General features: G+C 42.1%; 1 protein-coding gene across 4 annotated transcripts in view; it reads right to left on the reverse strand.

The window, feature by feature from the left end:
- Window positions 1–15,684: 15,684 nt before the first annotated feature.
- The window catches only part of LOC128688279 (transcription factor SOX-5), a 318,664-nt gene continuing 316,422 nt past the window's right edge, over window positions 15,685–17,926 (reverse strand). For 2 of the 4 annotated variants that reach the window (XM_070088374.1, XM_070088373.1), the window contains exons 7-8: window positions 17,475–17,687; window positions 15,685–16,962 (exon numbers count right to left, since the gene is read on the reverse strand). In XM_070088374.1, coding sequence (XP_069944475.1) covers window positions 16,379–16,962; window positions 17,475–17,687 — 797 coding nt within the window. In that variant the 3' untranslated portion in view covers window positions 15,685–16,378. The remainder of the gene's footprint in view (window positions 16,963–17,474; window positions 17,688–17,926) is intronic. The other 2 variants (XM_070088377.1, XM_070088376.1) reach the window with 2 other exon arrangements.

Consider the following 17,926-nt stretch of genomic DNA (forward strand, 5'->3'; position numbering starts at 1 on the left):
CACACACACACACACACACACACACGTGTGTGAGATAGAAGTTGAAAGGAAAAGAGAAGGAAGTGGAAAACTCTGGATAGTGAAGTAGTGGAAGCAGGATCCATACACAGCTTTAAGAAGAGGTACGATAAGGTTTCCGGAGCTGGGGGAGAGTGGACCTAATAAGGACAAGGGAAGATGCAGGGACCAGGAGTTGTGACTCGATCCCTGCAGCAACATATTGGTGAATACACAACAGGCAAATGATTGACTGACTCCCTCCCGCCTAGTACAATACTCGGATCCTAACATATGTTCTTATCTCTTAGTATATGTACACTAAGATATATATATATATATATATATATATATATATATATATATATATATATATATATATATATATATATATATATATATATATATATATATATATATATATATATATATATATATATATATATATATATATATATATATATATATATATATATATATATATATATATATATATGCAAAACAACCACTGTGAAAGAATAGAGAAATTCCAAGCGCTTTCGCGACTACTCACATTATCAAGGAACAATCATTGTTCCTTGATAATGTCAGTAATCGCGAAAGCGCTTGGAATTTCTTTATTCTTTCACAGTGGTTGTTTTGCATATATATATATATATATATATATATATATATATATATATATATATATATATATATATATATATATATATATATATATATAGATATAGATATAGATATAGGCCACACATTCACAAAAATACAACAGAAAGTAAAACAACATAGGTAACTCAGAGCTACATCTCGAATACTTCGTCCAGCTCCCCTGCGGTGGGCCGCGTGCCCAGAATGCTGCAGGCATTTCCTCTCTGGATCGCAACACTGAGTCTCTGAAAGAGGAAGCTGGTCGCCCTGTGGTCCTTGGTTTCTATGATGAGCTTTTCACCTAGCTCTTTGAGGAACTTTAGAGCACACTTGCCCCATGCTCCAAGGGTCTCCGACCCTATTGGAATGAAGTTATAGCAAGGGGTAAGGTCTTCATATTTGCGGATCTTCTGGGTCTCCCTGTGGCTGGCAGCTCCACCCCCTTCCACTACGGAGTATGGCAAGTAGGTGTCTGCCAATGTGGCAGCACAGGTGTAGTCCCAGGCAATCTGCTTTCCATCCTTCCAGGGTAGCATAGTGGCTCCATCAGGACGCTTTTGACTTCCATCAGACCTCTGTACCTGGGGTTCCCGTTGAGCTGGGCAACGGGCTGAGGCGAGGCTTCTCTTTATTATGTCATTGACCTCCTCATGTCTGGCATACTTCCCTTCTGCTGTGTGACACACGAGACCATGAAGTCCGAATTGATCAGCTGTCGCCCTGCCGCAAATACACCTATGTTCGGTGAGGATGGGGGCGGCTAGGCGAAGAGCAACACCAATCCGAATGGCCTGTGGGTCGAGACGGGTGCCCAGGGAGGAATTGGGAACAGCTAACAGGAAATCTCCTGAGTGTGGTGCCTTCACTGCCAGGAGACGAGCTTTGTTCTTTCCTGAAGCATTGGAGAGCATTGTGTTGGCGATTTTTTCCATGAACGGTTTGTCCCAGGGGGACTGTTTGTGCTGTCTGGGAGGAGCTGGTCTACTGGAGGAGTCTGTAAGGGTGTCCCACCAAATCGCTGCTTCAGTAAACCTGGGGTCTTGAGCTCCTATTACGTCTCTCAAACGTTCGGGCACTATCTTCTTAACTAATGCACTGGAAGCCAAACACGAAGACAGAAAAGCAGGTAAAGCAACATGCATTGCTTTACGCACTCCTATACCTCCCAGTCGCACTGGGAGGGTTGCCTGATCCCATTCCTCATCCTCTAGTGACAGGTTCAGTGCCTTCTTAAAAGTTGATCTCAGGTGTGCGTCATATTCATCGAGTGTTGGGTTGTCAAAAGAGGGTGCACACCTCAAGAAGTAAGTGAGTCTTGGCATAGTAAGACACCTTGTGAGGAGATACAGAGCATCATGGGCATCAAGATCGCTTATTCTCTCCTCCATTCTCATCAGGTTATTCAATTTGTCCCTGAGGACAGTATCGATGGCCTGATGATCAAGCGGTGCCCCCAAGAGGGTACTGTTGGACGGAGTTGTAGTTCAGACTTCTGGGAGGATTCTTCGCACAGCATTGATTATTTCCTGGTTTGCTGTGATGATTTCACACTTGGAGGGATTGAGGATGAGTCCCAAGTCTTCTCCCTGTGTTTTCACCAGTTGTAGGTCCCCCACCAGGGACTCTTCAGTACCTGCCAGAGTGCCGTCATCCAGGTACCAGATATTGAGCTCACTGCGTAGACTGGAAGTTAGTTCTCTTACTGCCAAGCAGAAGAGAGGTGGAGCGAGTGGGTCACCCTGCTGAACACCCTCTGATCATTGAATTTCATGTTCTCCAAACAAAAGAAATGAGGGTTTGCTGTAGCCGGCTGAAATGAAGGGAAAGAGACTGGGGAACCGAACCCGAACAGCTGGCAAAACAGCATCTCTCTTCACCATATTAAAGGCATTTCTAAAATCAAGTTTGACTATGGCCTTGTCTTCTGGTAGGTCCCTGATGTAGGCCCTTGCCGCATGAGCTGCAGCTTCACTGCCTTGAGAGACCCCAAAGCCCAGTTGGTGTGGCTGGAGTAAAGTGGCAGCTTCTAGGCGAATGTTTCTCACTGCTGCTTTAGCAACGAGACGGCGAAGAGTGTTTCCAACTGCAATGGGTCTGATTCCCCCATGCCTCTTCTTCAAAGCACATAGTGAGGCTCCAAAAAAGAAAGGTTTAATTTCTTCTGGGATTCGCCCAGCCAGGCAATTGTTGACGAAAGTTGTTAACTCGGTGAGAAGAATTGATGCAGATTCACCGAGTACTGGATTTACCATCTCTTTGAGGTGCTGAGGTCGAATTCCAGTGTAACCTCCTGCAGATCCTGCAGGAAATGACACGATCGCCTTATAGACTTCCGATTCTGGCAAAATTAATTGTTCAGTGATGGGGTCTTCCTCAGGGTTGTCGTTGATGGCTATGGTGTCCCTGGTTGGATGCTGGTATGTATATATATATATATATATATATATATATATATATATATATATATATATATATATATATATATATATATAGCTGACGTGTCAGCGGATGGATTTATGAAGGATGAGGTTAATCATAAAATTGATGAAGGAAAAAAGGTGAGCGGTGCGTTGAGGTATATGTGGAGACAAAAAGGGAATGTATGAAAGTATAGTAGTACCAACACTCTTATATGGGTGTGAAGCTTGGGTGGTAAATGCTGCAGCGAGGAGACGGTTGGAGGCAGTGGAGATGTCCTGTCTAAGGGCAATGTGTGGTGTAAATATTATGCAGAAAATTCGGAGTGTGGAAATTAGGAGAAGGTGTGGAGTTAATAAAAGTATTAGTCAGAGGGCTGAAGAGGGGTTGTCCTGCCAAGTGAGTGTAAAACGAAAGCCTGTAATTGTTTTACATGATGGTAGGATTGCTGGTGTCCCTTTTTCTGTCTCATGAACATGCAAGATTTCAGGTACATCTTGCTACTTCTACTTACACTTAGGTCACACTACACATACAAACATATATATTCATACCCCTCTGGGTTTTCTTCTATTTTCTTTCTAGTTCTTGTTCTTGTTTATTTCCTCTTATCTCCATGGGGAAGTGGAACCGAATTCTTCCTGCGTAAGCCATGCGTGTCGTAAGAGGCGACTAAAATGCCGGGAGCAAGGGGCTAGTAACCTCTTCTCCTGTATATATTACTAAATTTAAAAAGATTCTGTTCCACTTCCCCATGGAGGTAAGAGGAAATAAACAAGAATAAGAACTAGAAAGAAAATAGAAGAAAACCCAGAGGGGTATGAATATATATGTTTGTATGTGTAGTGTGACCTAAGTGTAAGTAGAAGTAGCAAGATGTACCTGAAATCTTGCATGTTCATGAGACAGAAGAAACATAACTGTCATCGCAAGTAAGATCAGGAAATTAATCAATAATTTCATTTTTGTATAATTCATAATTGATTTTTTTGTACTTAGTCTCATAGGGATTTTAACGAATCATGATACGAGTGATGGAAAGTAGATGGAAGTTTGAGAGAAGTAATGAGGGTTGAAACCTGTGTGTGGAGTCTTGATCCTCCGTAGCTCATTGTGGATTATTCCTCTCACTGAGCAGTGAAGGCTCGATCCTCCGTCACCAGCTTCACCACGCTAACATATTCATCCTGGTGAAGAGTAATAGTAGTAGACCAGGAGTGCTAAACCCGAGGGGCCTGAGGAATGGAATGGAAGACAATTAAATTCGATGCAAAGGAGAAATTAGCTCCACTTCCTCGGACCAAAAGCCTTCCACCAACCTCGAGGCACCTACCTTCAAGGAAAAAATTGCCTGGCACCTGTGTAGTAGTAGTAGTAGTAATTATAGCGAGGGATTTTTCCCCACTAATAAGCTCCCCATACAAACACATCCACAAACTATGTATATACATCAGATCTCCCGGTTTACCATGAATATACATCAGGTCTCCCAATTAACCATGTATATACATCAGGTCTCCCAATTAACCATGTATATACATCAGGTCTCCCAATTAACCATATATATACATCAGGTCTCCCAATTAACCATGTATATACATCAGGTCTCCCAATTAACCATGTATATACATCAGGTATCCCAATTAACCATGAATATACATCAAGTATCCCAATTATTATTATTATAATCAAAAAGAAGCGCTAAGCCACAAGGGCTATACAGCGCTGACGTATCCCAATTAACCATGTATATACATCAAGTATCCCAATTATTATTATTATTATAATCAAAAAGAAGCGCTAAGCCACAAGGGCTATACAGCGCTGACGTATCCCAATTAACCATGTATATACATCAGGTATCCAATGATCACGCATCTTTTGGATGCGTGATCATTGTAGGATCGATGGCTCAGATGGTAGGGTGACATGTACAATGTTTGGCTTCTTGAGGTGGGACAGTGTGTCGTGGGGTCGAATCCTGGCGTGCCGCAGTTTGGTAAATGATTCAGAACCACTTGTTTCGTGGTTTCATTGATATATATATATATATATATATATATATATATATATATATATATATATATATATATATATATATATATAGTGCCTAATAGGCAAAACTTGCAATTTAGGTTTAAATAGCAACGCTCTTCTTGCCGAAAAAAGACAAACGAAAATTTGTGTGTGCAATAATTTCGCAAAAATCATTCTGACCCTAAAGAAAAAAATATATATATTTCATTGTGTTTATTATTAAATTATTGTAAACTTAATTATATTTAGTTGGATTAAACTAAATTAAATTGCGCTTGTTATAATAAGGTTAGGTAAGTTTACTAAGCTTCTTTTGGTACAAAATTATTAATTCTCACATAATCATAAATTTTGGAAAGGACTTAATTTTAAATGAGTTCTTGCTAATTGACCAGTTTTACCTATTCGGCACGACACTGGTGTTGTTAGCTATGACCCAAGGAAAAGAAGGTAGGCCCAACTCCTTGGATCAAGAACGCTTCATCGGTATCAAGGCCTCATGAAGCGAGTGTATACCTGGAGAGGGGTTTCAGGGGTCAACGCCCCCGCGGCCCAGTGTGTCACCAGGCCTCGCGGTGCATTAGGGCCTGATCAACCAGGCTGTTACTGCTGGCTGCACGTAGGTTGGCGTACGAACCACAGCTCAGCTGGTCAGGTACTGACATTAGGTGCCTGTCCAGCACCTTCTTGAAGACATCCAGGGGTCTATTGGTAATCCCCCTTATGAATGCTGGGATGTAGTTGAACAGTCTTGAGCCCCTGACACTTATTGTGTTATCTCTTAGCGTGCTCGTGGCGCACCTGCTTTTCACTGGGGGGATGTTGCACCTCCTGCCAAGTCTTTTGCTTTCGTAGGGAATGATTATCGTGTGTAAATTTGGTACCAATCCCTCTAGGATTTTCCTAGTGTATGTTATCATGTATCTTTGCAGCCTGCGTTCCAGGGAATGCAAATCAAGGAACTTCAACCGTTCCCAGTACACTCTTCAGGTCAGCAATTTCACCTACCTTGAAAGGCGCTGTTAGTGTTAATGTTGTGAATGAAATGAAGTTCGATGTTCTAGAAATGAATGAAACAAAGTCTAAAGAGAAAAATAATGAGCGACAAGGAGCTAAAGACATTACATCAACTGATGAAAGTTGAAGGGATGTGAGTAACGTTGAACATGCAACTGCTTAAATATAACGAAAGATCTGTTAAATATTAGTTTTTATTGATCGGAATATTTTGCTATTATTATTATTATTATTATTATTATTATATTCATTGAGCACTAAAACCCAAGGAGCCAAATAACACCTGAAGGTTCTGAGAAAGCTATTTATAAGGCCAGATAACTCCATTTCCCGGGATTCAGAGCCCTTCACCGACATCAGTGTATGTCTTCTGGTATCCTGTGATCTCTCGAAGAGGTTAAATACTATTTATGATGCTTGTTGCTTTCTGAATTTGGAAGAGGAGGAGGAGGCGACCCGGTAGTGGGGTGTTGCATTACCCAGGCCGCCCGCATAGCCAGGAAGCATCAAGACGCCCAATAACCTGGGGCAATTATCCCCTGGGCAGCACCAACCGCCGCCCTCATACTCCCTGGCCATGTAGTTACGTTAACGACCCTTCCAATGGAGCCGCAATGTCCAGCACCGACCAGCATTATCATAAAACTCTGATACCGACTCCTGCAGCCACTACGAGCTCTTCCCTCGAGCAGAGGAGAGAGCAGCGGCTCCTCTTCTCTAACCCTCAACTAGCTCTAGCTGCACTTCAATTTATCATAGGTTTTTTTCTCTGCCGGCATCCACAAGGAGCATTAAAAGCGCCACATATCAGCCATTATTGTGGCGTGATCCCGCCCGTGGGAGCCATAGCTGGACACAGTTTCATTTTTCCGCACTTGATGGCGGTCCAGGTTCGCTTGGCCCGGGGGTTCGCTCGGTCCGGGTTCGTCCGACACGGCCGCGTTCCAGCCCCCCAACTTGTATTTTTTCGTCTTGTGACGTTTTTATTGCTATTTATCGGACGCGCCGGTTGTTTGCATTAGATTTTTTCTGGGGGGGGGGAGGGGAGATCCGTTATGGCACTGGACACAACAAAAGTGTAAAAAAAAGTGTAAAGGATGGTTAATGAGGTTTAATACGTATCATGGAGGACACTAGGATACCAGGGAGGACACCAGTGAGGACACCAGAGAGGACACCAGAGAGGACACCAGGGAGAAATATTGGAGACTTTTTGAATCGAATTACGTTTTTAATGAAGGTTTCCTTGTCACTATTGTATATTACGACTGTGTGTGTGTGTGAAACACACACACAAACTTGTAAGTACACACACACACACACACACACATATATATATATATATATATATATAAATATATATATATATATATATATATATATATATATATATATATATATATATATATATATATATATATATATATATATATATATATATATATATATATACATACATATATTGTTTTTATCATGAATTCATTATCATACTTGTGTCTGGCCCAGTAATCAAATTAATCAAGATCAATACACAAACCTGAGAAACAAAACATTTACAAGCGTTGTCATGTGAGTGACGGCAGCCGCGGCTGCCGCACTCCAGCAGGCTATTACGCCCTGCGGTCCCATCCCTGTGGTCATAACGTTAAAATTTAATTAACTGACCTCAGAGTATCGACACAGGCTGCCTCATAACATTATAAGAATGCTCTTTTATCCGTGTTTTCTTTATTTTCCCCGTGAATGTTGGTTGTTCTTGTCCAGTTGTGACGGTGATGTTAGAGAGAGTTTCTTTTGTACTGACCTTAAGCTATGTTGGCCACAAAATCGATGTTCTTGGCCACAATATCGATGTTGTTAGTTGGCCACAGAATCGATGTTCTTGGCCACATTATCGATGTTGTTAGTCAGCCACTAAATCGATATTTTTAGTTGGCCACAAAATCGATGTTCTTGGCCACAATATCGATGTTGTTAGTCGGCCACAAAATCGATATTCTTAGTCGACCACAAAATCGATGTTCTTGGCCACAAAAAAATCGATGTTCTTGGCCACCAAACCGATGTTTTTAGTCGGCCACAAAATCGGCATTCTTAGTCGGTCACAAAATCGGCATTCTTAGTCGGTAACAAAATCGATATTCTTAGTTGGCCACAAAATTCTTGGCTAACCACCTAATCAAATTTAAATTCTTTATCTCCACGTTATACACAGTTTAGACAGAAAAAAAAATATTATAACGTCTAACAGACGTGTGTTTGTGGATAAAACTTAAGTTAGGTTATTACAAGTTCAGGCAAGAATGTGGAAGAACTTGAAAGATTCTGCATAAGAACATAAGAAAGATGGAACACAGCAGTAGGCCTACTGGCCCATGCAAGGCAAGTCCAACGAATCCAGGTAAAAAGAAAACGTAACTGGGGAAAAATCTCGGAAGAAAAGTCACGGTTTTGGGGAAGTTAGAAAAAAAAAGGTCATATTAAAAAGGCACTTTTACCTGTAGCTGAACATTGGGTTGGCAAACCTATTATAACCTAACTTGATTTAGCCTAACCTAATCCAATTAAATCTAACTAAAACCTATTGTAACCTAACCCAATCTAGCCTAACCTTATTTTACCTTGTCAAATTTCCTCTGGAACTTCTTTCCTATATATATATATATATATATATATATATATATATATATATATATATATATATATATATATATATATATATATATATATATATATATATATATATATATATGCATGTGTGTGTGTACTCACCTAATTGTGGTTGCAGGGGTCGAGACTCAGCTCCTGGCCCCGCCTCTTCACTGACCGCTACTGGGTCCTCCCTCTCCCTGCTCCATGAGCTTTATCATACCTCATCTTAAAACTATGTATAATTCTAGCCTCCACTACATCGCTTTCCAGACTATTCCACTTCCTAACAACTCTATGACTGAAGAAATACTTCCTAATATCCTTTGACTCATCTGAGTCTTCAGCTTCCAATTGTGACTTCTTGTTTCTGTGTCCCATCTTTGGAACATCCTGTCTCTGTCCACCTTGTCTATTCCACGCATTATTTTGTATGTCGTTATCATGTCTCCCCTGACCCTTCTGTCCTCCAGTGTCGTCAGTCCGATTTCCCTCAACCTTTCTCCGTAGGACATTCCCCTGAGCTCCGGAACTAGCCCTGTTGCAAACCTTTGTACTTTCTCTATTTCTTGACGTGTTTGACCAGGTGTGGGTTCCAAACTGTTGCTGCATACTCCAGTATGGACCTGATCTACTCAGTGTACAGTGTCTTGAACGATTCCTTACTAAGGTATCGAAATGCTATTCTCAGGTTTGCCAGGCGCTCATATGCTGCAGCAGTTATCTGGTTGATGTGTGCCTCCGGAGACGTGCTCGGTGTTATGGTCACCCCAAGGTCTTTCTCCTTGAGCGAGGTTTGCAGCCTTTATCCACCTAGCCTATATTCTGTCTGCGGTCTTCTTTGTCCTTCCCCAATCTTCATGAATCTGCATTTGGCCAGTTGCTGGATCACGTGTCCAGCCTGTCCAGGTCTCTTTGTAGTCCTGCCTGATCCTCATCCGATTTAATCCTTCTCATTAGCTTCAAATCATCTGCGAACAGGGACACTTCAGAGTCTATCCCTTCCATCGTGTCATTCAAATATATCAAGAATAGCACTGGTCCTAGGACTGACCCCCGTGGGACCCCGCTCGTCACAGGCGCCCACTGTGATACCTCATCACGTACCATGACTCGCTGTTGCCTCCCTGTCAGGTATTCTCTGATCCATTGCAGTGCCCTTCCTGTTATACGCGCCTTATCTCTCCAGTTCTGCACTAATCTCTTGTGAGGAACTGTGTCGAAGGCCTTCCTGCAGTCCAGGAAAATGCAATCAACCCACCCCTCTCTCTCGTGTCTTACTTCTGTCTTTGTCACAAAACTCCAGGGTTGTGACACAGGATTTGCCTTCCATGAGCCCATGCTGGTTGTTGTTTATAATCTTGTGTGTGGGAAATAATCAGTGTCCTTTTACCTTTGACATACCATTTATGGGTTTCCAGCGTTTTCCTACTCCCGCAGCCCGGCCCTGGACCAGGCTTGCCTGATACTTGCCTGGTCAACCAGGCTATTTCTGCTGGTGGCCCGTTGGCCCACATATCCATCCCACCTTGATAGATAATTGGAGTCTGTTAAGTTTCGTGATCATTTCTTGTACTCGCCACAGCTTGCGATCATTTCTTGTACTCGCCACAGCTTGCGATCATTTCTTGTACTCGCCACAGCTTGCGATCATTTCTTGTACTCGCCACAGCTTGCGATCATTTCTTGTACTCGCCACAGCTTGCGATCATTTATTGTACTAGCCACAGCATGAGATCATTTATTGTACTCGCCACAGCTTGCGATCATTTCTTGTACTCGCCACAGCTTGCGATCATTTCTTGTACTCGCCACAGCTTGCGATCATTTCTTGTACTCGCCACAGCTTGCGATCATTTCTTGTACTCGCCTCAAGTGTTGTTTCAGTATCAGGTTTGCCATGTCCTCTGCGGATTCATGCAAACTTTATTAAGGACTCTCCCATTTCTTATCAGTACTTGCACATACTATATGAGACACACACTGCGTGTTCCGTATACAGCTGGTGAGATATGCAAAGCATTATAAGACTGGTGCTATAGTGAGTCAGATGCAGGGTATCGTGGAGTGAGGCCTAAGACGGCCTATGCTCACGAAATGGCAACACAGCTTAGTGGCATGGTACAACATATACATTTCACAGTGATGCAACATACCGGTGCAACATAGGCATAAATCAGTGTTTATGGTTAGACTTGAGCTTAGTATGGCTCGCAAGGGCCTGCAACACATCCCAAGTACAAAGACAATGGAGAGGTGTACGTAGAGAGGCAGCGAGTCGACGCAGTGCTTTCCAGGAATGCGTTATGCACTCGACTTCCTCCTTCACTGGAAGCGCAGCGATACTAGCTTCTCTCTTTTATGTGCGGGTTATTTGTGTATTGTGTATAGCGAGTGGTTCTTGATGCTCAGAACTAAGTTAGCTTTCCCTTCCTGGCATCACACCGGGATATTTGTCATCTCCCACCAGCTGTTTTACCCTCATGGCTCTATAGCCGTTTATAATATAATCAGTAATAATAATAATAATAATAATAATAATAATACCATTACTACCACCACCACTACTACTACTACTACTGCTGCTACTATTACTACTACCACTAATATTACTACTGCAACTATTACTGCTGCTATTACTACTACTGCTATTACTATTTCTACTACCACGACAACTAATAACAATAATAAAGTTTCAATAATAAAATAGGATAATAAAAAGATTCTTGAACATTATTTTTACTTCTTAATTTAGATCACATTAAATTCCTTGAAAATTTCCACGTCAGAACAAAGGAGGAAAATGAAAATAAATTTGTGTATAATTTTCACCTGTAGTGTTTATTATAAAAGTCACACAACAAATAACAAATGGACAAGTTGTTTTTTTTATAATATTAGAGCAGCTGCAACATCAAACACAAAACCAAACAAAACACTTCAATTTGGTCCTTTTTCTCGTTTTTTTTTAATTATTCTCGTCTAAAAAAATTTTGTTTACATCTAATGGGCGTATTACTAGTGACGTCACCAGGGGAAGCGACCAATGGCATGACACTAGAGTGTGACGTCACCAGGGAAGCGACCAATGGCATGACACTAGAGTGTGACGTCACCAGGGAAGCGACCAATGGCATGACACTACAGTGTGACGTCATCAGGGAGCGACTAATGGCATGACACCAGCAACATCATCAGTTAAAAGACCAATGCCATGACACTAGCAAGTGACGTCGACAACATGTGCAACCAATGGCATGGCACTAGAGATGTCACCACCTTGCAACCAATAGCGGTGACACTAGAGTGAAGTCAACAGGGAGGGACCAATCACGGTCCGTCATCCCTCCCCCCCTTCACCTCCCCGAAGACCTAATGACGTCATTGTTTGCTGAAGGGAGGGGGAGACTTGAGAAATTCCGCCAGTCAGAATGGCGTCGGACTCCAGGCATGAAAACTAGCTAGCAAATGGGAAATAATGGGAATTAAACCATCCAGAGGGCACGCCAGTGTGGCACAGGGCCACGCCAAGGCACCTTCGCCTCTCTACCATTCACACTGCGACTAGAAAACGGTAATGTCATTGGTTCTTGAGCCAAATGAGTGATACACAGTACTAAATATTCCCTGTCGTCTCTAATTAGGTAAATAATAATAATAATAATAATAATAATAATAATAATAATAATAATAATAACTACGAGTTCAAAATGCGTTTTACTGAGTGAAGATAATCAGGATCATCAAGAATTTGAGAAGACTAATAATAACAAAAATAACTGAATAATAAAAGTGTAATAATGAAAAAATATATACAATAACAATGACAATAGTAATTACACACGTTATCAGAATATATTAATTAACTATGGCCAGCAAAGGAACGAGCAGAGGGGAGGCAACACAAGCCTACACTGACTCAGACACTAAGTACCAAATCCAAGAGTGGATACCATGTGATTCCCAACCTTATGTCACACGCTGGTGCCTTTGCCCCTCCACCAGCTCCCTACCTACCGGGTCAAGCACTGGTTTAATCAGCTGATCCCAAGCTCTGGTCAGCTGATCCCAAGCTCTGGTCAGCTGATCGCAAGCTCTGGTCAGCTGATCCCAAGCTCTGGTCAGCTGATCCCAAGCTCTGGTCAGCTGATCCCAAGCTCTGGTCAGCTGATCCCAAGCTCTGGTCAGCTGATCCCAAGCTTAGATCAGCTGATTCGTCTCAACAATAACATAAAAATTCAAATGAAGATGTGATATATCATGTCCAGTCTAACCTCGGTTCACAAGGAAAATTTATACATATATATATATATATATATATATATATATATATATATATATATATATATATATATATATATATATATATATATATATATATATATAATGTATATATATATATATATATATATATATATATATATATATATATATATATATATATATATATATATATATATATATATATATATATATTCTTAAAATAAATAATTAGATTGACGTCTCCAAAATATTTTGCATGTTGTGCTTTCACAAGAACAGTCACTCACTTATTTTGAAAAACAGGACAAAGTGTTCAAAACTGCGTTGTTCTGGTCCTCAAGCCCAAGGTCTTCAAACCCCAAGGTCCTCGCTACAAGGTCCTCGCTACAAGGTCCACGCTACAAGGTCCTCGCTACAAGGTCCTCGTTACAAGGTCCTCGCTACAAGGTCCACGCTACAAGGTCCTCGCTACAAGGTCCACGCTACAAGGTCCACGCTACAAGGTCCACGCTACAAGGTCCTCGCTACAAGGTCCTCGCCACAAGGCTCTCGCTACAAGTGTGTGTATATGTGTGTGTGTGTGTGTGTGTGTGTGTGTGTGTGTGTGTGTGTATGTGTTTCGGCTCTTACAGCCATAAAAGTGGCTGCGTGTCAACTTTATTCATAATAACAATAATAATAATAATAATAATAATAATAGTAATAATAATAAAGGAGGTGACAATATAAATCTAGCATGACAAAAATCATTGCCGTCAACGTAAGAGCAAATAGATAATATAATATTATAATAGCATAGACGACACCTATAAAAACAACACTTCAACATAACCTCTAATGGAAACCTGAGAACTGAGAGAGAGAGAGAGAGAGAGAGAGAGAGAGAGAGAGAGAGAGAGAGAGAGAGAGAGAGAGAGAGACAAACGTTCACTTAGTATATAATAGGTACAGCCAATGAGAATCCTTTAAGGAACAATAACGCTTCACTCTTGGTTGTAGGAGAGAACCTCGCTGAGGTTCTTCGGGCTAAGTCTGGCCGAGCGACCGAAGGTTCAGCCTAGCCCTTTGGGTACATCCTCACAAGGTTACACTTCCCACCAGGAGTCCCTGGATCAAAGGTGAAGAAGCTGCGGCTTGTCCAAGACCTTATAACCAAGACCTTATGACCAAGACCTTATAACCAAGACCTTATGACCGTACAGACCTAGCTAGACACTAGCCAGCACAGCCCTGAGACCTTTAATTCGGTAAATTTTGCAGGTTGAGGGCCATTTGCTTCCTGTAAATCCAAATACTTGTATTTCGGTTTCTTGTTTTACGTCTGTTATCATTTTAAGAGCAAAAAAAATAGAAGAGTGAGAGAGAACGGTTGCCTCCTCTACTAATACTGTCTTCACCGGTTCTTAATATCGTGACTTAGAATACGGCATGGCGCTAAAAATGATTCATGGATCTGTAGTAAACAGTGGCGAATGGCCACTGTTTTGTTTACTGTGTGACGTCACGCCTGCCTTCATGGCGTGAACCAGTCGTCAGACGCGATTTGTGTGACGTCACGCCTGCCTTCATGGCGTGAACCAATCGTCAGACGCGATTTGTGTGACGTCACCCCTGCCTTCATGGCGTAAACCAATCGTCAGGGAGATGGGGGGGCGGCGAGTTGGGTGACGTCACGCCTGGATTCATGGCGTGAACCAATCGTCAAGTCGCAGATTCATTATGTACAAGCGAACGGCGTGACGTCATCAACTAATGAATAAAAATAGTCTTACATTATTAAAAAATAATAAAAACGTCCTTCTCAAGTAGGTAAAAAAAAAAACTTTGTTATATGCTCAGGAAAAAAAAAAAACGTGTTTCCTAAGGAGTCTTAACTAAGCACAGGTTCAAATGACTAAGCGACAAGAAGGGCGACCTGCGGCCTGAGAGCAACGCGCATAATGGTTCACTTTCCTATTTAAAACATAAAAATATGACTCTTAATGCACGGCGAAGCGTCGCAAAAGTCGCCCCTCCATCCACGTACAAAACAAGGGAAGGAAAAATTATTTTTTGTGTTAAAGCTTTCAGTGTATAATCTTAACTTATACATGTATATATATATATATATATATATATATATATATATATATATATATATATATATATATATATATATATATATATATATATATGTCGAAAGTTTACCTCCATCACCATTCAAGAGTCGTCTCACCTGATTCCCCTTCATCTATAAACTCCACAAGTGTATATAGGTTCCACTCGTCTATACTGAGTTCAGTAACAGCAGGGGAAAAAAAAAGTCACCAGCTTATTATACAAAAAACAAAAGCGTGCTAGGAACAAAACCGCTTCGACTCAAAAGAACCTCTGACCTATCCAGGCAAGAGTTACTTCATAAAAGAGATCTACAGATATCATCTCTCAAAAATATGTACCTGTCACAAACCCTTTTTTTTATGCAGGGGGAAAACGTGATAGAGAGGGGCGATTGGTACCAACAAAAGGGATTCCCGACTTTTCTTCCATCGGGTCGTACTGGAACCGTAGTCGTCATCGTAGTCTCAGTCGAGGAGATCCTCAAACTCTCGTTTTGTCTTCGAGAAATTTGGTGCTCGAGGGAAGAGTTCGGTGTCTTTACAAGACAATATAATAGTAATAATAAAAACAATAGCTGGAGGAATATCACTATTGTTTTTTCTCCCCCATTTTACAAACACAACATACGCACAAAACACCATTATCATTCTCTTTCTCGTTTCCGCTCTAGGTTTATTGTTCTACACACGAGTACTGTAATTCTAAAGCAGTTCACTTGCAATTCGAAGACTATTTTTACAAGGCTTCACTCCTTAGTAAAGATTACTTAATTCCTAACCACACGCACACACACACGCGCGCGCGAATTTGGAGTTCGGAAAAGGGTTTCCCATCTTCTCTACATTTGTTTGTACCCTCGCTCTTGAGGTCTCTCTGTGCGTGTAAGCATGGATGGGCGTGGGTGGATGTATGAGTATGGAATTGGGTGGGCGTGTGTATGTGATCATGGGTGGGGCGTGAGTGCCGGTGTGGGCGTGGGAGAGCCTCACAGTGACTTCGAATAAGTGATAAGGACTGGATGAGCGTAAATTCAAGGTTAGTTTCGAGAACTGTCAAAGCCTTAGTCTTCGCCGGTGGCTTATGGAAGATATTGCTCCAAGGGAGGAAAAAGGTACTGGGGAGGGTAGGTATGGGGAAAAGCGTGTGTGGTCTGGTAGCTGGCGTGCGGATAGACCATGGGCACAGCTCGAGGGTGCGTCGCATCAGACATGGGCGTGTGTGCATGTGGATGAGGGCGACGCTTTGAGGTGTTTCATGCCAGCCGCTCGTCTATAGTGAGTGGCTGGTTCTCCTCGACTTCCTCGTGGCTGACAATTTCTGTCGAAGACGTGAAGTCCTCTTCCATGTGGTCCTCGATGTCTGAAGTCGTGGACGCTGGGGCTCCGGGGGAAGGGGAAGCAGAACCGTCTAGGCTAAACTCTGAAGTAGGGGTCATAACGGAGGGGAGGTCCTCGCCCCGGCTAGTGGGGGGGTCTCCGTGGGAGTCAGCGCTCAGAAGCTCAGCATTCATCAGATCCTTCTTCAGGAGGTCGTCCTTGAAAATTCCGGCCTTCATATAGTCACCCTTGAGAGAATCGGCTCCTGGAGGGAGGAGCTTGGCTAGGTCGGAGAGGCCATTGTCACGGAAGTACATCGTCCGCATCTCGTCCCTCTTCTGGCGCATAAGGGCCTTGTACTCTGAGATGCGCATCTTCTTGCCGTCCACGATGCAAGTGCGCTTGGGTCTAGGTCGGTAGCGGTAGTCAGGGTGCTTCTCCATGTGTAACTTGGAGAGGCGAGACTGCTCCTCGTAGTAAGGCTGCTTCTCAGAGTTAGTCATAGCCTTCCATCTTGAGCCTGGAGGGAGAAAAGCAGACATGATTAGACAACAAAACATAAAAATAAAGAAGCGTAATAGTACGCTTTTCGAAGCTTTAAATTCTTCAAATAGGTGCTTTATGCTGGTGAGGGCTCTTGATTCATAAAAAATTGACCTACCATACCATTATTTGAATTAAACTATTGACATTATACTGTTATAATCGAAGCTTTACCAGCATACAAGGGCGTCAACCCACAAATGGTAACTTCAAAGACTCTTTTAGCAAGGAAAAGCTTAGTAATATGATGTTTCACCTGCTAAAAACATTTATGAAATTACCACATTTTTCCCCATTTCACTAAAAGCTTACACAGCACATATTTCCACTTATTTTTAATGTAGAATTGAGGACCAATATGACTTACAATACAGCATAACCAGTGTAACTGAGAACATCCTTTACTCTCCTGAGGTGTCTCACGGTGCTCCTATCGTCCCCACGAAATCCCAGCATCTCCTCGGGACCTGCCCGGCACCATGTGCTTACCTAGGATCTTGGAGATGGCAGAGTTGTGCATGTCTGGGCAAGCCTTGAGGATCTTGCGTCTCTCGTCTCGGGCCCACACCATGAAGGCGTTCATCGGCCGCTTGATGTGAGGCTTTGAGTCCGTGTCCTTCCGTGTTTGTCGGATGATCTTAGCCCCAAACATCTTGGCTGCTTGAGGAGGAGAGGAGAAGAAGACAAGGTCAGTGGAGGTGCCTACGGAAGATGTAAGAGAGATTAAAAGTGTGTACCCACAAAGACAACAAATCACAGAAACGGGTAGGATTTGAACCCATGGCAAGTGAGTTCTAAGACTCACACAGGCCATGGGTTCAATCCCCACCCATTTCGTTCTTTGTTTACTATCGTGTTATTACGATATCGTGAATCAGGTTAAAGAAGACAAGATCGAAATGGAATAAAAGAAAAGATAAAAAATTACAGTAGCTAGAACA

This window comes from Cherax quadricarinatus, chromosome 24, assembly GCF_038502225.1.
Source record: "Cherax quadricarinatus isolate ZL_2023a chromosome 24, ASM3850222v1, whole genome shotgun sequence".
Taxonomy (NCBI): domain Eukaryota; kingdom Metazoa; phylum Arthropoda; class Malacostraca; order Decapoda; family Parastacidae; genus Cherax; species Cherax quadricarinatus.